General features: G+C 43.7%; 2 protein-coding genes across 3 annotated transcripts in view; one reads left to right on the top strand and one right to left on the bottom strand.

The window, feature by feature from the left end:
• Window positions 1–6,786: 6,786 nt before the first annotated feature.
• On the top strand, window positions 6,787–10,784 carry klhl34 (kelch-like family member 34). 2 transcript variants are annotated; one of them, XM_079292175.1, is made up of 2 exons: window positions 6,787–6,981; window positions 7,421–10,784. In XM_079292175.1, the coding sequence occupies exon 2, from the start codon at window positions 7,497–7,499 to the stop codon at window positions 9,210–9,212; it is 1,716 nt and encodes a 571-aa protein (XP_079148301.1). In that variant the 5' UTR covers window positions 6,787–6,981; window positions 7,421–7,496; the 3' UTR covers window positions 9,213–10,784. The 2 variants fall into 2 exon arrangements, with proteins under 2 accessions (XP_079148301.1, XP_079148300.1); XM_079292174.1 differs by lacking the exon at window positions 6,787–6,981 and having other exon boundaries at window positions 7,021–10,784.
• Window positions 10,785–14,042: 3,258 nt separating this feature from the next.
• The window catches only part of cnksr2a (connector enhancer of kinase suppressor of Ras 2a), a gene marked incomplete at its 3' end in the record, with an annotated part of 36,223 nt that continues 33,817 nt past the window's right edge, over window positions 14,043–16,448 (bottom strand). Inside the window, exon 24 of the mRNA XM_079292003.1 lies at window positions 14,043–14,240. Coding sequence (XP_079148129.1) covers window positions 14,043–14,240 — 198 coding nt within the window. The remainder of the gene's footprint in view (window positions 14,241–16,448) is intronic.

Below are 16,448 nucleotides of genomic sequence, written 5' to 3'. Positions count from 1 at the left end.
AAGCGCTGCTAACGGCTAACGCTACGTTGCCGGTGGGTACGTTCCAACGAGGGAGGCCATGTCCACTGAGGTAAGTACGATTTGCTGTCTGAAGTATGATGAACTTAAGGGATTAGTCAAGAGTATAAGGATCCTAAGAATTAATTAAAGACGGACAGCGCTGTGTATGTAAGTAAATCACCACATTGGAATCAAACAAGCTGTGGTACGGGCGATACTGCTTTGCTCATGCTGGGAGTCTCCTTCGGCCCAACATAAGTATTGTTAGGCCTGCAGATAGCTAGTTTAAAGCAGGTATGTGACTTGGCGGACTGAAATATCTTGGCATTCCGACTTAGGGGTGCGAGCCTTTGTTGTGTGGCCCAAGAATCTTCGGGCTTTGAGCATACGCTGCTTAGTGAGCTAGGCTAGCGGGAGTTAGCTTCTGAGGCCGCAGGCTTCAGGAAAGACACACTCGCTTGTTTTGGCTGTGAATGTATAATTAGTGGATCGTGTGGGTGATTCAGAGACGTAGAATAAGGGCTTTGGTGAAACTAGACAGACTGGGTGAGTGGTTGTGGCGCTGGCAGTGAGTAACTCGCGTTTCATATACGTAACAGTGAGCTCAGGTCCGGCGGAGCTAAAGCCCGTTAACCGGAGGTTTAAGGGTTAATAATAACAATAATACGTGTGACTAGTCTGTGTTTTAGCAGCGTGGAAATACGTTTAAAATGATGACTAAATAAGTCCAATAATACGTGTGACTAGTCTGTGTTTTAGCAGCGTGGAAATACGTTTAAAATGATTGCTATTGCATGACCGCGCTGTGGGGAGCTAACGCTAGCTACGTGTAGCTCCGGCGTTGCGGTACGATGTATGTAAAATAAGTGCTTATAAAATAAAATAACGGCTGGATTGAGAGAGGAGACAGAAGGCGTATGAGTGGAATTAAAGTGTGGGATTTTGGTGATACTTGTGTGTGCGTACGCTTTATCAGAAGCTCCGTTTTTTCGTTAGCATTGCGGATAGCATATCTGTAAAAAAGCCGGTTTCATGACAACTTCCGGTTTGGCGCAGAACAACTTCCGGTCCGGCGCAGACGGCAAGGCAAGTTTATTTATATAGCACATTTCAAAGTGCTTCACATAAAACCATTAAAAGCATCAAAACATAAGGCAAAAGAAAAGGAGATTTAAAAACAATTAAACAGAAGGAGTAACTGGTAGTTAATGATAATAATAATATTAAACCTAGTGTTTTGAATCTGTCATTACATTAGTACTAAAAGAGACTGACATCTGGTGACTTAGAGAGACAATCACAGCATAGTTTTATGCCACCCAGTGGCTTCCTAGATAAATTACACAAAACAGTCTTAGAAATTCATTGTCTATGACCTTTGTGCTTACATCCTGACTTTAGTTTTAATTAAGCATTATAACTTTAGTTGTTGACTTTGGTTTTAATTCAGCATTTTAACAAAGATTAATGGTTTCAGTTGTTCTTCAATTCTTGAACTTAATTGTGACTCAGTATTGTGCAGACCAGAGTGTAAGTGCAGTTCAACAGTTTGACTTACATTGGTATTTCTGATTGAATATCTTTGAACACAGTTATTGATTTTTAAAGTTGAATTTAATATTTAATTGATTAATTATTCATTGTTTTTTAATTTCATTTTACTTCCAATTTTAAACCTTTCGAATTCTGATTTGGAACTGGATTGTGATTGTGATTCTGATTTAGATGTTGAGTTTGATTTCGGAATTCCAGCTTCAATTTTGGATTCGAGATTCCTTCACATATCCAGTATTGACTAATTTTGGTACATTTACTATTTTACATAGTTCCTAAGAATCAATTTTGACACGGACGGCGCAACATATTTGAGAGATCGTTGACCTCTCTTACACTACAGACGTATGCTAACATTTACTGCTGAACTTTTGGCAGTTCTGTGTTTGTTTCAGTCAAGGTGCGTGGTTGAGCGGATCCCAGTTTTGGAGTCAGCGGCCACACGCCATACAGCACAGAGGGTGACAAACGCAGAAGCAGCAGCTGACGAAAGGAAGCAGGCTGATGTGTCACCAGGCAGTCTGGTGTGGATAAAAGTCCACAAACGCAAGTGGAGTGAACCAAGGTGGACCGGTCCATGGGAGGTAGTATTGGCAACCTCACATGACACCACCTCACTCACTGTGCAGCAGCGAAGGTAACGAGTAAGACACTCGCAGAGACAGGATTGAACATCAGACAGGAAAATTTGAAGCCAAAGACACCTCAAAAGAGGGGTTTAGACAGTACTGAAGATGACGTTTTCCCCACAGTTTAAGCGAGGGCGTCCATTAGGAGACTCTAGGGTCAGTGGGTTATGGAAGTCTCTAATTACTTTCTTCCTGATTTCAGTAGCTTCCCTCTTAGTATGTGGAATTAACCACAGACAGGAACCAGATCACATGCATGACTACATCAGGATTCGACATTTAGCCTCAGTAGCTAATCAAACCGATCTTAGACCACGTAGAGAGGCTTCTCTGACGACACTCACCTATGAAAATGTAACTCTCACTCTTATGTTCAAAGAAGGTACAACATCAACGGTCCAGTTCGACTTCTGTGAAGAAGTTTCCAGTCCCAAGTATGAACACGCCTGCGGGTGGATGACCAAAACCGTGTGCATCATAACTGACGAGTGTGGGCCTGCCACACATAAGTATGGGAAGCTGTTATCATATTATGCCTGTGATGTGTACAAAGGGGGTGGGTAGATGTAATCCTTAAGACTTACCTAAATTGACTGACTGAGGACTTTACGTAATACAGGGAAAGGCTACTGATAGTCCTGCCCCACAAGGGCTCATTAGGATTATTGTTAAGCCTGTAAAAAGACCAGGTTCGACATACGACTGACGCAGAGAATGAGGTAAGGGGTGGAAACTGGAATGGCAGATGGGAATTTATGGTGGGTACAATATACGGCTTCAAGCCAGTAGTACAGATTGTATTGTGTGTTTAGGATCTAGACCCCTAGCAACACCAGTTCCTTCAAGATTCAGACTCCTAAGTCCTGAATTAGTTGTATTTTAACTCTGTTTACTGATGACACTTTGCCCCTCCAACACACTTGTCAGAGGCTGCACTGGCATTACCCACCTGTAGAATATAATACCCCACCTCTGTTCAAGGTTTCAGAGGGTCCATTTGATTGTATAGTCTCAGATACCGCTAAGGGCCCAATGTAGGTAGTATTATTGCAAATTAAAGCAAATTGTAGCAACAGTCACCTATATCTTGCCTGTCACTGATGCAACTTATGGAGAACTCATCTCTCCACGCCCACATGCTAACAGAAGATCCAAAAGAGATGCCGGCGGCCCGAAGGGAGCTTTTGATGACCAAGTGTACATAAGATGTCATAAGACTGCCAAGGGGGGTGTCTAATGACTTTCAAGCCAGAAATCAAATAGCAGCAGATTTAGAATCTGTTTTCTCTCAGAGGGTGATGATTAATAAAAATGTCGATTGGATCAACTACATTTACTATAACCAACAGCGTTTAGTAAACTTCACCAGTGACGCCATATCAGGACTGCATGCACAGCTGGCGAAGACTAGTTTAATGACCTTGCAGAACAGAATGGCATTAGAGATGATTTAGCAGAGAAAAGTGGCGTGTGCCAGATGTTTGGGTCTGCGTGCTGTACTTTCATTCCGAATAACACAGCTCCTGATGGATCGGTGACCAGGGAGCTGGAGGGACTGACAGCACTCAGCCAAGAGCTAGCAGACAACTCTGGTGTCACTGATCCGTTCACCGACTGGTTGGGAAGTATGCTTAGCCAGTGAAAACATACATTTTTGGCAATCGTAATTATTCTGTGTGCTGTCATCATAAGCCTCCGAGTTGTCTGTGGATGGGGGTTCCCCTGCATCCGTGGACCTCTACAGGGGTTTATTGCTTCACCGATGAGCCAGACACCAGTCCAGGCAACCAGTTATGTGACGAGGATGAGGACGAATTGGAGCTTCTGATGGCCACAGTCTAGATGAGGCCACCAGAGGGACTTCACGAGCGGTTCCTGACCATCCTCTCGGAGATCCTGAAGGACCTGATAGAGGCCCAGATGGACTTCTAAAACATCCAGTGAGATGTTGGAAGTTTGGAAAATAGACGGATTGTTTTGGATGAGTATTTGGAGATTAAATTTTTTGTTTAATTGGGTTATAAAGGGATTTTAGGGTGGAAAAGATTAAGAAACGTAATTTTGTCACGTGTAAAAGAACAGTCAAGGCTTCTCAGTATGTGTTCTCTAGCCTACAGGCTGTATCCTGATCCTGCCAGCTCCAAGACGTGGAAGGCAGTGACCTTCAACGCACTCTATCTTGAAACGAACTGAACAGAAATACTTGAAATGATATCTGTGTGCATGAATTCTTTGCCTCGGTTTAGATAGATAGGGAGCCTTTCCCTGGATTGAGTAGGGGGGAGGTCTCCAGGGACATTTGAATAACTAACTACATTTGAGTAGCTAACTCACAGTGAACTGTGAGTTAGGGGGGAATTGTAAGAAATTTGAGTAAAAAACTGTAGTTAGTAGATATAATAAAAGTGTTTAATAATTCATAATTAATAATTCATAGTTAGTCATAATCATAAGGGTTTTGAGAATGCATAATTAAGATAAACATAAGCATAAACATACATGCAGAAGCATGAAGCTTCTGCCAAGTTGCAGAAGTTTAACTTTCATACTGAAGGATTATTATAGAAGGGGTTAAAACGTAACTGACGGTCATTGAATGTGTTAGACTCAGGGGCAGACAGCCGAATACACTCCTGGAAGTTAGCCAATAGGAATCGAGATAAATGGAGAGGAGGTGTTATCGAACAGATGTGGGAGGTTTAATTTAAGCCTTTTTCCTCTCTCGTGTCATGGCTCTCGGAGGACGGACGTGTTTTTCACCTGAGAAGCTGAGTTGAGGTTTTTTGCAAATGGGGTTTTATTGTTTTAATATGTCATAGGAGTGTACACTCCAATGTATAACTGTAATCGTGCTTACATCAGTGGAATTAAATTCCTTATAATTGTAAACCAGTTTTGGTAGCGTTATTATCGCAGCGTGTGTGTCGACGGCACAAAGCCGGCCACATGGCTGGCTCCGGCCTCCCCTTTGTTATGAGGTAAAAATTCTTCCATAACAATAGACCCTCTAACTTTGTCTCCACTCTTAACTTGTCCTGCAGCGCCATCATCCTGTCAAACATTTAAATTCGTCCTATATTTCGGTTTAAGACCAAATTCCTGAAAAAAGAACGACATTCAGCCTCAGTTATACTTTGTTTTTAGAGCTGATTAGCAAGTTTTAGCATGCAAACATGCTACGCTAACCTCATGAACACAGTACAAATGTATACCTGCCAAAAAAGCAGCATTGTTAGCATGCTGACTTTAGCATTTATCTGCATGTAAGAACACCCTCACAGAGCCGCTATTGTGGCTGTAGACTCTTTTTGTTTCCTTGTCATGTTAAGAGAACATATCATGTCGCTGGTGAAGTTGGCAGCTGTACGAGCTAACAAAGACAGGCGACGGGACGTGACAGTTTGTTAAGGTGATGTTCAAAGGGGATTACTTCGTGGCAGAGACTTCCTTTTTTTCCCGAGGGTGTCAGGAGATTCACAGTAAACAGAGTGTCACATAACGCATGCACTAATTAATAAAAAAATAAAAAGGTCCATTCAGGCAAAGTTAAATACCCTGGAACTCTGACAAAACCAAATTAAAACTTCATGTTCTCTGTGATGGAAGATGTGGCCCGGAGAGTCTTTCCGTCAGTTCAGCCCTGATATTTCCAGCTGTAATATTCTTATATTATGTGCATATGTAATAGGTATTAGTGGGTTTTAGGTGTGAGTCAGGGGCGTCCTTGTGCATCGTCACTTTGATCCTCCAAATCCAACTGTTTCAAGAAGGAATGCTGCAATAACACACGCACACACACACGCACACACACACGCCATTACAGCAGATATCCATCATCACATCACATGTCCACACAGACGAACACACTCAGAGCAGCTGTAGCTAAGTTTAGCCTCCGTCAGGTCACGACGGAGAGAGAAACACTGCTGCTGTTTTAACAGCCGCACGAGAGGACCTGACATAGTGTGGGAAAGATCGAGAACACTCTTTGCGAGTATAGCCCGTGTGCTGAATTTTGAACAAGTGTAACCTTTCCCGTGAAACACAAATCTGTGAGTGTGAGCCAGCGTCTAATCGGATGTCATAACTCACTACAAAATGCACGAGGCAGAGAGCGCTGCGAGAACTTGTAAGTGTGCGCTCAAGCGATGTCGTTTGCATACTAATGTGCATGTATCAGAGTAGCAAAATCAATCAACACGCCGGACAACCAGTAGCCTGGCATCGAAAACAACTATTCATTATCACTCCCACCACCACCACCCTCCTCGTCTCTGCATAGAAATAAGAAGATGACATCAATCTGCATGATTTCATCGCCGCACATGTCACAATAAGGTTAAATGCCTCCCAGAAGGACACGGCTTAGTCCGATACCAGAATGCTATGCGCTACTCTTGACACTTGTAAAACATCTTTTGACAGCTTGGCAAAACTTCCTCTGGTTTTGATACGTGCCATTCCGCCTAGCTGTGTGTCCGTGTTTTCTATTCCTGTCACCATGGCTATGAGGACACAGATAGGTGGACTCCTGGTCTGCAGACTGTGAGCAGCTGTATTTGCCAATGAGTTCATCCGCTGGGTTAGACGCTGTGCATGTGTTCGGTGTGTGTTTACCCGTGCATCTGCTCACTTGCCCGGTTGGTGTGTATGTTGGATGCATGTATTCGGGGTGATACTCCCTCCCGGACGCAGCGAGGAAAAGGGCAGCGGACAAACGCAAAGCCAACAGAGCCGGGACATCACAGAAAGAGACAGGAGGCTTTGGGACGGAACAAGTCTGCGGGCCAATAAAAGGGTGAGGGAGGGGTGTACATTGGATTGTGTGTGTCTTTGTAAGGGGGTGTTGGTATCCTTCCCATCATGGTGTCACATGCCCGCCGCCGCAGACAGAGCAGAACAAAAACACAGATGGAGAGACCTCGACTAAGGACACGCACTTTACCCTCTTTTCCTCTCAACTCTCCTGTCTTTTCCCATCACTTCCTGCTCTTTGCTTTCAACAACCTCTTGTCCTCTTCTCCGACTAATCTCTGATTCTCGTTCTGTCAAACATTCTTTCGTGCAGCTCGTCGGCCAGATCTTCTTTGACAGCACTTTCTGCTTTTAATGTGTACTCCTCTCGCTTCCCTCTCACTGCTGCTTCCCGACTAAGCTTTTTCTCACCAATTAATCCTCCTTTTGACTGTTCCTCTCCAATCTCTAATCCTCTCACCCCTTATCTTTTGGATGGATAGCTACTCCCTCCTCTACAGTTCGTCCCACAGAACCGGACTTCTCTCCGGCTTCCAGCGTCTGCGCTCTCAAGGAAATATGTGCGACGTCGTCCTGGAGGCCGGCGGTGTCTCTTTCCCTTGTCATCGCGCCCTTCTGGCGAGCTCCAGCGAGTATTTTTGGGCTCTGTTTGGAGAGACTACCGCAGAGAGATTCGCGGCCTCCATTAGCCTCCCGGCGCTAACACCTGAGGGTTTAGATGCCATTCTGGACTTCCTGTATTCCGGTTGGCTCAACATATCATCGCCTACACTTCCTGTCGTGTTAGAGGCAGCCAGATACTTGCAGGTGGAGACGGCCGTGTCAATATGTGAGCGCTTCATGACTGATGGTTTAAACGCGGATAATTGCTGTTGTTATGCTAACCTGGCCGAGCGTCACGCCCTGTCAGATGCCCTTGAAGCTGCCAATCAAACCATTGCTGTGGAGATGGGGACGCTACTGCAGGAAAGCAGGGACGACCTTCTCGGGCTGAATATGCAATCACTGATGGCGGTGCTCGATGCGGACGAGATACCTGGTGTCAAGGAGGTGGAGCTCATAAAGCTGGCTCTGCATTGGCTGGATGAGAATGGGCCCCTCCCTCTCCTGAAATCAAATCTCCTGCTGAGTCATCTACGCTTCGGATTGGTGGCCCCCTCTGACCTCACCGATCTCAGCCACGCCCACAGAGCCATGGCCACACCTCTCATCAGAAGCCAGCTGACTCGGGCGTTGGAGTACCACCGGCTGGGCTCAGCTCAGCCAATCAGACAGAGCAAACAGTCGACGCTCAGGGCGTCGCCCAATCGGGTGCTGCTTGTGGGTGGAGGATCCCGCCCTGATTGGCCGGAGCAGCAGATGCTGGCGTTTGATCCGAGAAGCAGGAAGTTTTCATCTCTGAGCTCCGGCATCCCGCTGCGACTGAGAAACCCCTGCGTGTGCTCGGTGGGGGGTTTCCTCTTCGTGATCGGCGGAGGGGAAGTGAACGAGGGAGGCGAGGATGGGAAGAAGTCTGTCACTGTGGCGACATCCGAGAAGGTGTCGCGCTACGATCCCCGCTTCGACCGCTGGGAGACGATGGAGTCCATGCTGGAGGGGCGGGAGCAGTTCACTTGCTGCGTGGTGGAGGATGCTATTTACGCCATCGGGGGACGACACACGCGACCAGACGACGACACACACACATCTATAGCTTCTGTCGAGTTTTACGAGATGGCCACAGGAGCGTGGAGGAGAGGAGCGAAGATGCCTCGCCCCCTTTACGGCCACGCTTCTGCTGTGCTTGACAAAGGCATCTACGTGTCAGGCGGACGTTCGGGCAACCAGGGCGGCAGTAACCGTGTCGATAACCAGGACGACCGCAGAGAGAGCAGCAGAGAAGTCCTGTTCTGGGACCTTAAAGGCAGAATGTGGGAGAAGCGAGCGTCCATGACCATCGGCAGGTTCAGCCACCGCCTGGCGACGGCCCACGGTTTCATCTACGCCCTGTTGGGAATGTACGAGCCTTTCTGCGACATCGAGCAGTACGATTCGCAGTCAGACCACTGGACCCGCCTCCGACCGCTTCTCACTGGCTCCTTCGACTACGGGATGGCGTCGACGCCGGCCGGTAATCTGCTGGTGTTTGGCGGGAGGAGGTGGAGCGACGGACAGGAGGTGATAGTGAAGAGTGTGTTGGAGTACGATACGCAGACGGATCGCTGGAGAGAGATCTGTCAGCTCCCCAAACCTCTCACTGGGACTGAGTGCACACTGCTGCCTCTTCCAGACTAAAGCGCACATAACGAAAGAAAACTTTCACATGAGCGTGGAACAATTTCACTTTTAGTTGCAACGTAGTCTCAAAATGATGAGAACTGAGCACACGTTTTACACAACGTTCATACATTTATAAGGCACTGAAACCACAATCTCTAGTCTTGTCTCACTGGAGGAGAACAGATGTGTACTATCACAGGATATTTAGAAAATAACAACAAAACAAGTGAAATGTTCTTACTCGATTACTACTTACAGAAACCGTTTGACATTTTGGGGAAGAAGCATTCTTTCTCGCTGAGAATTAGACAATACGATTGATAACAATCTAATAACAAGGTAAAACCAGAAGACAATTAGCTTAGCATTATTAGCTTAGCATGATTTTAAAACTTTGGTTTTTGTATAGATGATACAAAATACATATATCATGAGATGATATGTAAAACATTTTGGTAAAACAATCAAGATCGTGTTATGAGCTTTAGAGTTGTTTCTATGCTAATTCGTTACCTTTGGTCATATGCTAGCTATTTCCCCCTGCTTCAAGTCTTTATGCTAAGCTAAGCTACTCTTTCACTACATATAGGAGTTTGACATTTAAGGATGTACACTTTCTCTTATCAGAGTTAGATGAGTAGATCCTCACCACATCTCGTGTGCACGCTAAATATGATTAACCAGGAGACGGTTAGCGCTTCGCATAAATCTGACCTCCCGTAAAAACCAGAACTTGTCTTTTTAACAATTCAGTTTTGTGTACGGATTAAACAAACATAAAACCTGTTTATTAGTGATGTTTATGTACACATTGTTTCCCTTAAGACAAAACAGTGCTAGCTGTTTCCCCTTTTTTAGTTTGCTACTGAGCTAAGCTAACAAACGTTTGCTTCTTTTGAGTCGTAGAGATTTACACATCAACTCTTGGTGAGGAGGTAAATAAGCATAGATCCAAAGAGGTTGAATGATTCATTTAAAAATAAAAAAAACATGTCAAGACCTGTTAAAAAGGGGCATTTGATTGTGTTTTTGTTTTTTCGAGTGCATGTCCAAGTCTAATCACTCACTGATCTGATCGATTGTTGGAAAGAAAGAAGTGCAATTTAACTCTTTGGCTTTGTCATTTTATCATCTATACTTTTAAGTATCTGGCGGATACATTCATCAAGAGCTAATAACAAGCAACCACTGGTATGAAGTGATGTCAGGTGTTTTGTCAATATTCCTGTGGCCGATTGTGACAATGTTCCAAGAGGAGGAATAAAACAAGAGCCAAGGAGGGAGATGAAGCAGATTTTGAGAACAAGTAGATGAGCGGTAAGGAGATTTAGTAGGACGAAGGTAAGTCCTTAACAAATGTGTTTTCGTGAGGAGGTTGAGCCAGGCTGCGGTGGAGGCTATCACCACATAAGAGAGAAGAGAGAAGAAGGAGATAAGGTGAAGGTGGAGGAGGAACAACAGCTAAGCTAAGCTAAGCTGAATATTTTATGGAAGACGAAAGTTCGATGCATGTGACATTCTTGTCTATTTACAAGTGATTAATAATTTAAGTTTTCTTTGAGATAGATATAGAAATAAAAGCAAACCGAGGACATCGATGGTGTGAGTCTTATGTTCTTGTTTTCCAGCTGCACTGACAACCAAATGGACAAAGTTTTTTTTGCATTCCAAAAAACACTCCAATTGGTAATCGTCATGAAATAATGAATATGTATTAGAAAATCTAATCAAATCAACACAAAACATGAATCACTGAAAAAATCTGAAAATAAATCATACATTTATTCAATTACCATTAAAAATGATTAAAACTGAATTGCCGAAGTGATTAGCTCTGATGAGTGTCTTAACCTTATCTTCATTTGAATAACCGGAGTCATTTCAACAAAGTAGCATATTACGTTATCGTCTATTTTTAATGGTTTCAGATGAGTCGTACTGCAGGAGAGTCGTTGTAGCTCTCGCTGAGCTGTGATAGTAGGTATGAGGTGGCAGGGAATATAATTGGTCAACTGGGAAAAGGAGCAGAGTTGAGTTTCTAACTCAGAGGATCTCCGCTGGTTTGTCATGGACTCTCTCTCTTTGTCCCTCGTTGACAGCGACGGTACAGCAGCTGTTACCGGTGCTCATCCCATCCTCCTCCTCACCGTCCACCGCAGCGAAAACAAACCACAAATACACCTCAATCCAAATGACCACACTTTATTTATCCACTCCTTCCGACAGCAACATGTAGAATGATAAATAAATACTATCAATAAATTACCATCATTTATAGATTGGACATTAAACAATCTTTACTCAACGGTCCCCAAAAATAGCCTGATAGAATTAGAGAACATTATCCAAGACACTTAGTTTGCACTCTATAAAGAGAGATCTACCGCATCTAGAGATTTCAAACACAAAAACAGAAAAGGAATACTGTGTTTATCTACAATACAGACATGCTACTACAACCAACCACGGGCAGCAGCATAGAAAGAGCATTCAAACTGTGTGATGTGCGTGTTTGTTGGCGTGCGTGCAGGTCTTTGTGTAGCTGTGTGCACGATTGCTTTCATAGTTGTGTGCGGCGTCTCTGAAGTGATTTGGCAGCAGCCTACAAATAACAAACTAATATTTTTTTGATCAGATCCATATTTCAAGTCCTATGCAAATGTTTCCTGGTATTCTCTACGATTCATGCAGGATGCAGAGAGCCAAACGGTCTCTGAGGAAAAATCCACTCTTAGAAACTTTCACACAGTTATATATGATATAAGTTTCAGGAGTTATTTGGTGATTTTCCCTGCTTATTACTTTAATTAGAGATTTATTTTCGAGGACCGAAACAATCCTTGTTGTTTTCAAGTGCTAAAGCCTCTGAACACCCACTCATGTGTTTTCACTTGATTAGACCTCTGTTTAGGTTGAAGGTGGGCTGGAGCTTTGATGGGAATTCACAAGCTCACAAATCTACCAATAAGAATGATAAAGGTGTAATTTGTCCCGTCCTAACTGGTGCAGCAAAGCTGTAAGGGGAGACTCGGGAAGATGACAATCAAATACGGTCACGCCCACACTGAGAAGAGGTCTAATCCACCAGATTAACTGAAAAAATCAGAGTGGGCGTTCAAAGTCTGTGAGGTGAGGTTGTCCGTTAAAGCCACGGAAAATCAAAAAGACGAATTAAAACAGGTTCAGAAGCAAATAACAAGACGGCGGTCTGCCCCCGTTGAAGGTATTTCCTTTGTGTATAACATGTCGTCTGCACTCCAGAAGGGGCAGTAATTTGCCTTTTAGAACTTCAAAACACCAGATTGAGATTTGAACGAAATAATCGTCAATTATTTCGTGGCAAAATTTGGATAATTTAACCTCAACAGACTCTTTGTTGTAGGACAGGTACAGGATGCATTGGTACAAATAATGCATTCAGTTGAGTACAAAATTACAATTTAGCATTTTGTATTTTTACACAGAAAAAGGACGTTGATCTTGTCCTTCTCTTACACTGATTACCTCTGTTGGGTTTGTTCGTTTGTCTGTTTGTGAGCATGATTACAGAAAAAACTACAAGCTCTGAACTCTCCTAGTTCCTATTTTCGGTTTGTTTTGTTGGTGTGTTTGTTGGTTAGCAGGATAACAGGAAAACTACTGGCTTAATTTTCCTTTTGGTGGAAGGGTGTAACATGGGCGATGGTAGATCCCATTCAAATTTGGAGCATATCCGAATGTCCTTCTGGTTTAAAAAATGTATTTCTTCGTGACCGTTATGGACGCCATGAACTCTTAATGTACATATGTGCACGTAAAGTATTTTCATAAGAGACATGTCAAAGAAATGTGACCGATCCATAAGATTAGGGAATGCAATCAAAGATATTACAGTGTCTCTATGCAGATATAGAAGGCTTTGTCTGACCATGAGCTGGTTTTCATGGACATGCAATTTGCATAAAACAATAATAAAATGTCATGCATTATAAAAATCGAACTGAAGGTGTTTCATGTTTCCGCCAAAGTGATTGTGATTGAAAGGAAACATTTAGGTCTCGAATTTAATTAATGAGCTCGAATAGAGGCAGCTGATCGATATCAATGATTATATTCTAGGACGGGTCTCGCTGGAGGTGAAGTCATACTGACAGTGAAAATGAGGCGACAGCATGAGAGGGAAACTGTTTTGTGCAAGAATACTGTTAAAAGGTGTTTTTAGGGTGGACTTTTCCTTTAAAGGCGTCTTATTCCAGGAGGCGAGTGTGCATGATTCAGGTACAGCCCAGCACAGCACTGTACGTACTTCTACCAAACCAGAACAAACAAAAAGTCTGCTAATTGTTCTTTGCTGTAACACTCACTGTACAGAAAATATCATCAAGTATAAGGCTTGATAGAACACAATGTACGTCTATGAGACACTGTGCAGTCGGTATAAACATGGCACAACAAGCAGGATGAAACACTGTGGCACAATGGCGGCTCGTGAAGATACGACTCTGAGGTCTTCGTCCACGTCAGGAGGAACAAACTGATGAAAGCCGTCCACAGTAAGCACTTTAAAAGAGCACGAAAGCTGACATGTGACACTGAAGGATCAGTTAATCGTCCGCCCCTGAGCCAGCTGCAGTGGCATAACCAATCAGCTCGTAGAGTGATGTGACACGAGGGCCACACGGGCGTCTCCGCACTCGAACCCCGCGGCTGCCGAAAGCGTACCGGGATGTGGAGCCAAGCTGTCCCTAAAGCCCGTCGCTGATCGCAACCCCCGCTGCCGTTTGTTCAACTCTTTCCAGACTCAGGAGATGAGAGCAACTCAAGCATGAGTGTGTGTTTGGTGTGTGTGTGTGTGTGTTGGACTCGTCAGACGTGGGTCTCGATGTAGGAGTGCGTGTGAGAGAGCGAGGGGGTGAGGGGCGGGCCGGGGTCTGACTCAGCGGTGGAGTCTGGCTCCGGAGAGAACAGCTCCTGATAGGCTCGTTTCCACTCCTGGAACTCTGCCGACGACAGCTGGGGATTGGCCAGCAGCCTGTCAATCAGCGCTAGCTCCCCCTCCCTGTCCTATGGGGGGGATGCACAAACACAGGAGGGAGAGGGGGGGGGGGGGGGTGCACTTTTTTAGATTCAAAATTTTAGACCACTAAACTTTTGAAACGCAGACACACGTGAAGCAAAACACACACTTAACGGGATACACTAAGTTCTGGGGGAGAGTTCACATTCGTTACACTAAGACCAGTTGTTCTTGGTACATTATTAGTTTTACTTCTACAGCTCCTCTCATGCTACATGTTCAGTAAGGAAGCCTTCGTAAAGAGTTACAAAGTTACCACAACTGATATTGATAATGATTAATCATGTATTAATGTTATTGTTTTTAGACATTAATTAGAATAGTATTTGGATTCGGGATTATCAAAATAGCTGCCAGTTAATTTTCTGTCAATGGACTAACTGACTAATTGGCTAATTATTTCAGCTTCTTAATGTTTATAACTGTTTATAACTGTTGTATGAGCTCTGTGAATGTTTTGTATGTAAAAATATAATATAACATCATTTGTTAAGTAGTTAAAGACCTTTACACACCAGGGACGTTTGTTTACCGTGTGATTAATTTGCGCGGCGTAACATTTTTGAACTGTTGTCTTTTTTGTCACGAGCACTTTCACACAGAAAGCAAATATTGCGAAGCGAGTCATTTTTTCCGGAAAAATTATGATTTTTCTGAGCTTTCGCACTGCGATTAAAGGCATCGACCAATCACGTTGTGCAGAGCAGACAAATTCAAAATTTACACTGGACGTGGTCACCGTGCCGTCCACCATTGGTTCGTGTACTACAGTTTTGACGCCTCGAGTTCACAATGTTAAAGTCATTTTTAGGTGACCAAGATTTTACAATTAACTTTCATGAAGTGAAAACACACTGTGAAAAGGTTTAAGTTGTAAGACAAAAACACGGAAAACTCCCAGACCAGACAACGTCGTGGAAGAGACCTGTCAATCACAGTAGCTCCACCCTTTATGGTCTATTTGACTCTAAATGAACCATAATTTACGAAGTGAACATCATGCTGTATTGAAGAATACTTGAAACTGGAGATTGAGACCATAAACTCATGTTTACAATGTTTACTGAGGTAATAAATCAAGAGAGACGTCACTTTCTCATAGACTTCTATGCAATCTGACTTCTTTCTGTAACCAGAGGAGTCGGCCCCTGCTGGACATTAGAAGTAATGCAGGTCTAAGGCACAGGCAGGCAGCGCAGACAGAATCAACTCCTTCTGTTCTTTCCTTTCACAACACAAGTTCTAGACACATACACTGCGTAACTGCGGGAACTCAAATTCTCTCAGAGCATTTTCGCAAAATGAAACTCAACAGAATATCTTTTACGAGCTTCGACAATACAACTATTTACCTCTTACTATTTAACTATTTATTTGTCACGCTCCAAGTGTGTAAAGGCCATAAAGCGGGAAACATATAAAACCTTTTCCTTCTGAAATGTAGTGGAGTAGAAGCAAAAAGAAAATACGTCGTTCCTCAAATCTGTACTTAAGTAAATGTACTAAGTTACTTTCCACCACTAGATTTAGCTTGTTATTTAAGATGTTAATTTTGACAAATAAAAGACACGTCGAAAATACGCTTTTGTTTTTTCCACAGCAACCACATCGGATGAGTCGCTGCTAATCACTCAAATACAACCTGGTGCAGTTCTGGGTCTGCCAGGGTCACATGGATGACTTCGGTGTCTACTTTGGTGTATTCCTTTAAGAGACGCCAGACATGGAACAAACATGTAAGCTCCTCCACCCAGACACGTGCAACCAAAGCCACGGACCCTCGCAAACAAAGCTACCGTAGCTACACGCACAAGCAACAAAGAACCCCGCCCACGTACACGCAGGAAGCAACAAAGATGCAAACTCTACAGAGACAAAAAAAAAAGAAAACAGCCACAGCAAAAGAGCCATTCACAGGCACCCAGCCCAGAAACAGCACCACTGAGCTGATAGCATAAAGCCACAGATGGCTACTTAACAAAGTTCTCAAACCACAACCGAAGAGACAGACTGGGACAAATGACAGCACTGAAACTAACCAGACAGAGACAGCGTGTGTGTGTGTGTGTGTGTAAATGTGTACATCAGGGTTAGAAAATCATGGTGTATTACAGCTAAAAATGCACATGGAGATAGTATAGTTTGATCCATTTCACCCCGCTCACATTGAATGTGGTTTTTGTGCATTTGTGTGT

Source organism: Melanostigma gelatinosum (genome assembly GCF_949748355.1).
Source record: "Melanostigma gelatinosum genome assembly, chromosome: 20".
Taxonomy (NCBI): domain Eukaryota; kingdom Metazoa; phylum Chordata; class Actinopteri; order Perciformes; family Zoarcidae; genus Melanostigma; species Melanostigma gelatinosum.
This window is presented reverse-complemented; position numbering and strand designations above follow the sequence as displayed.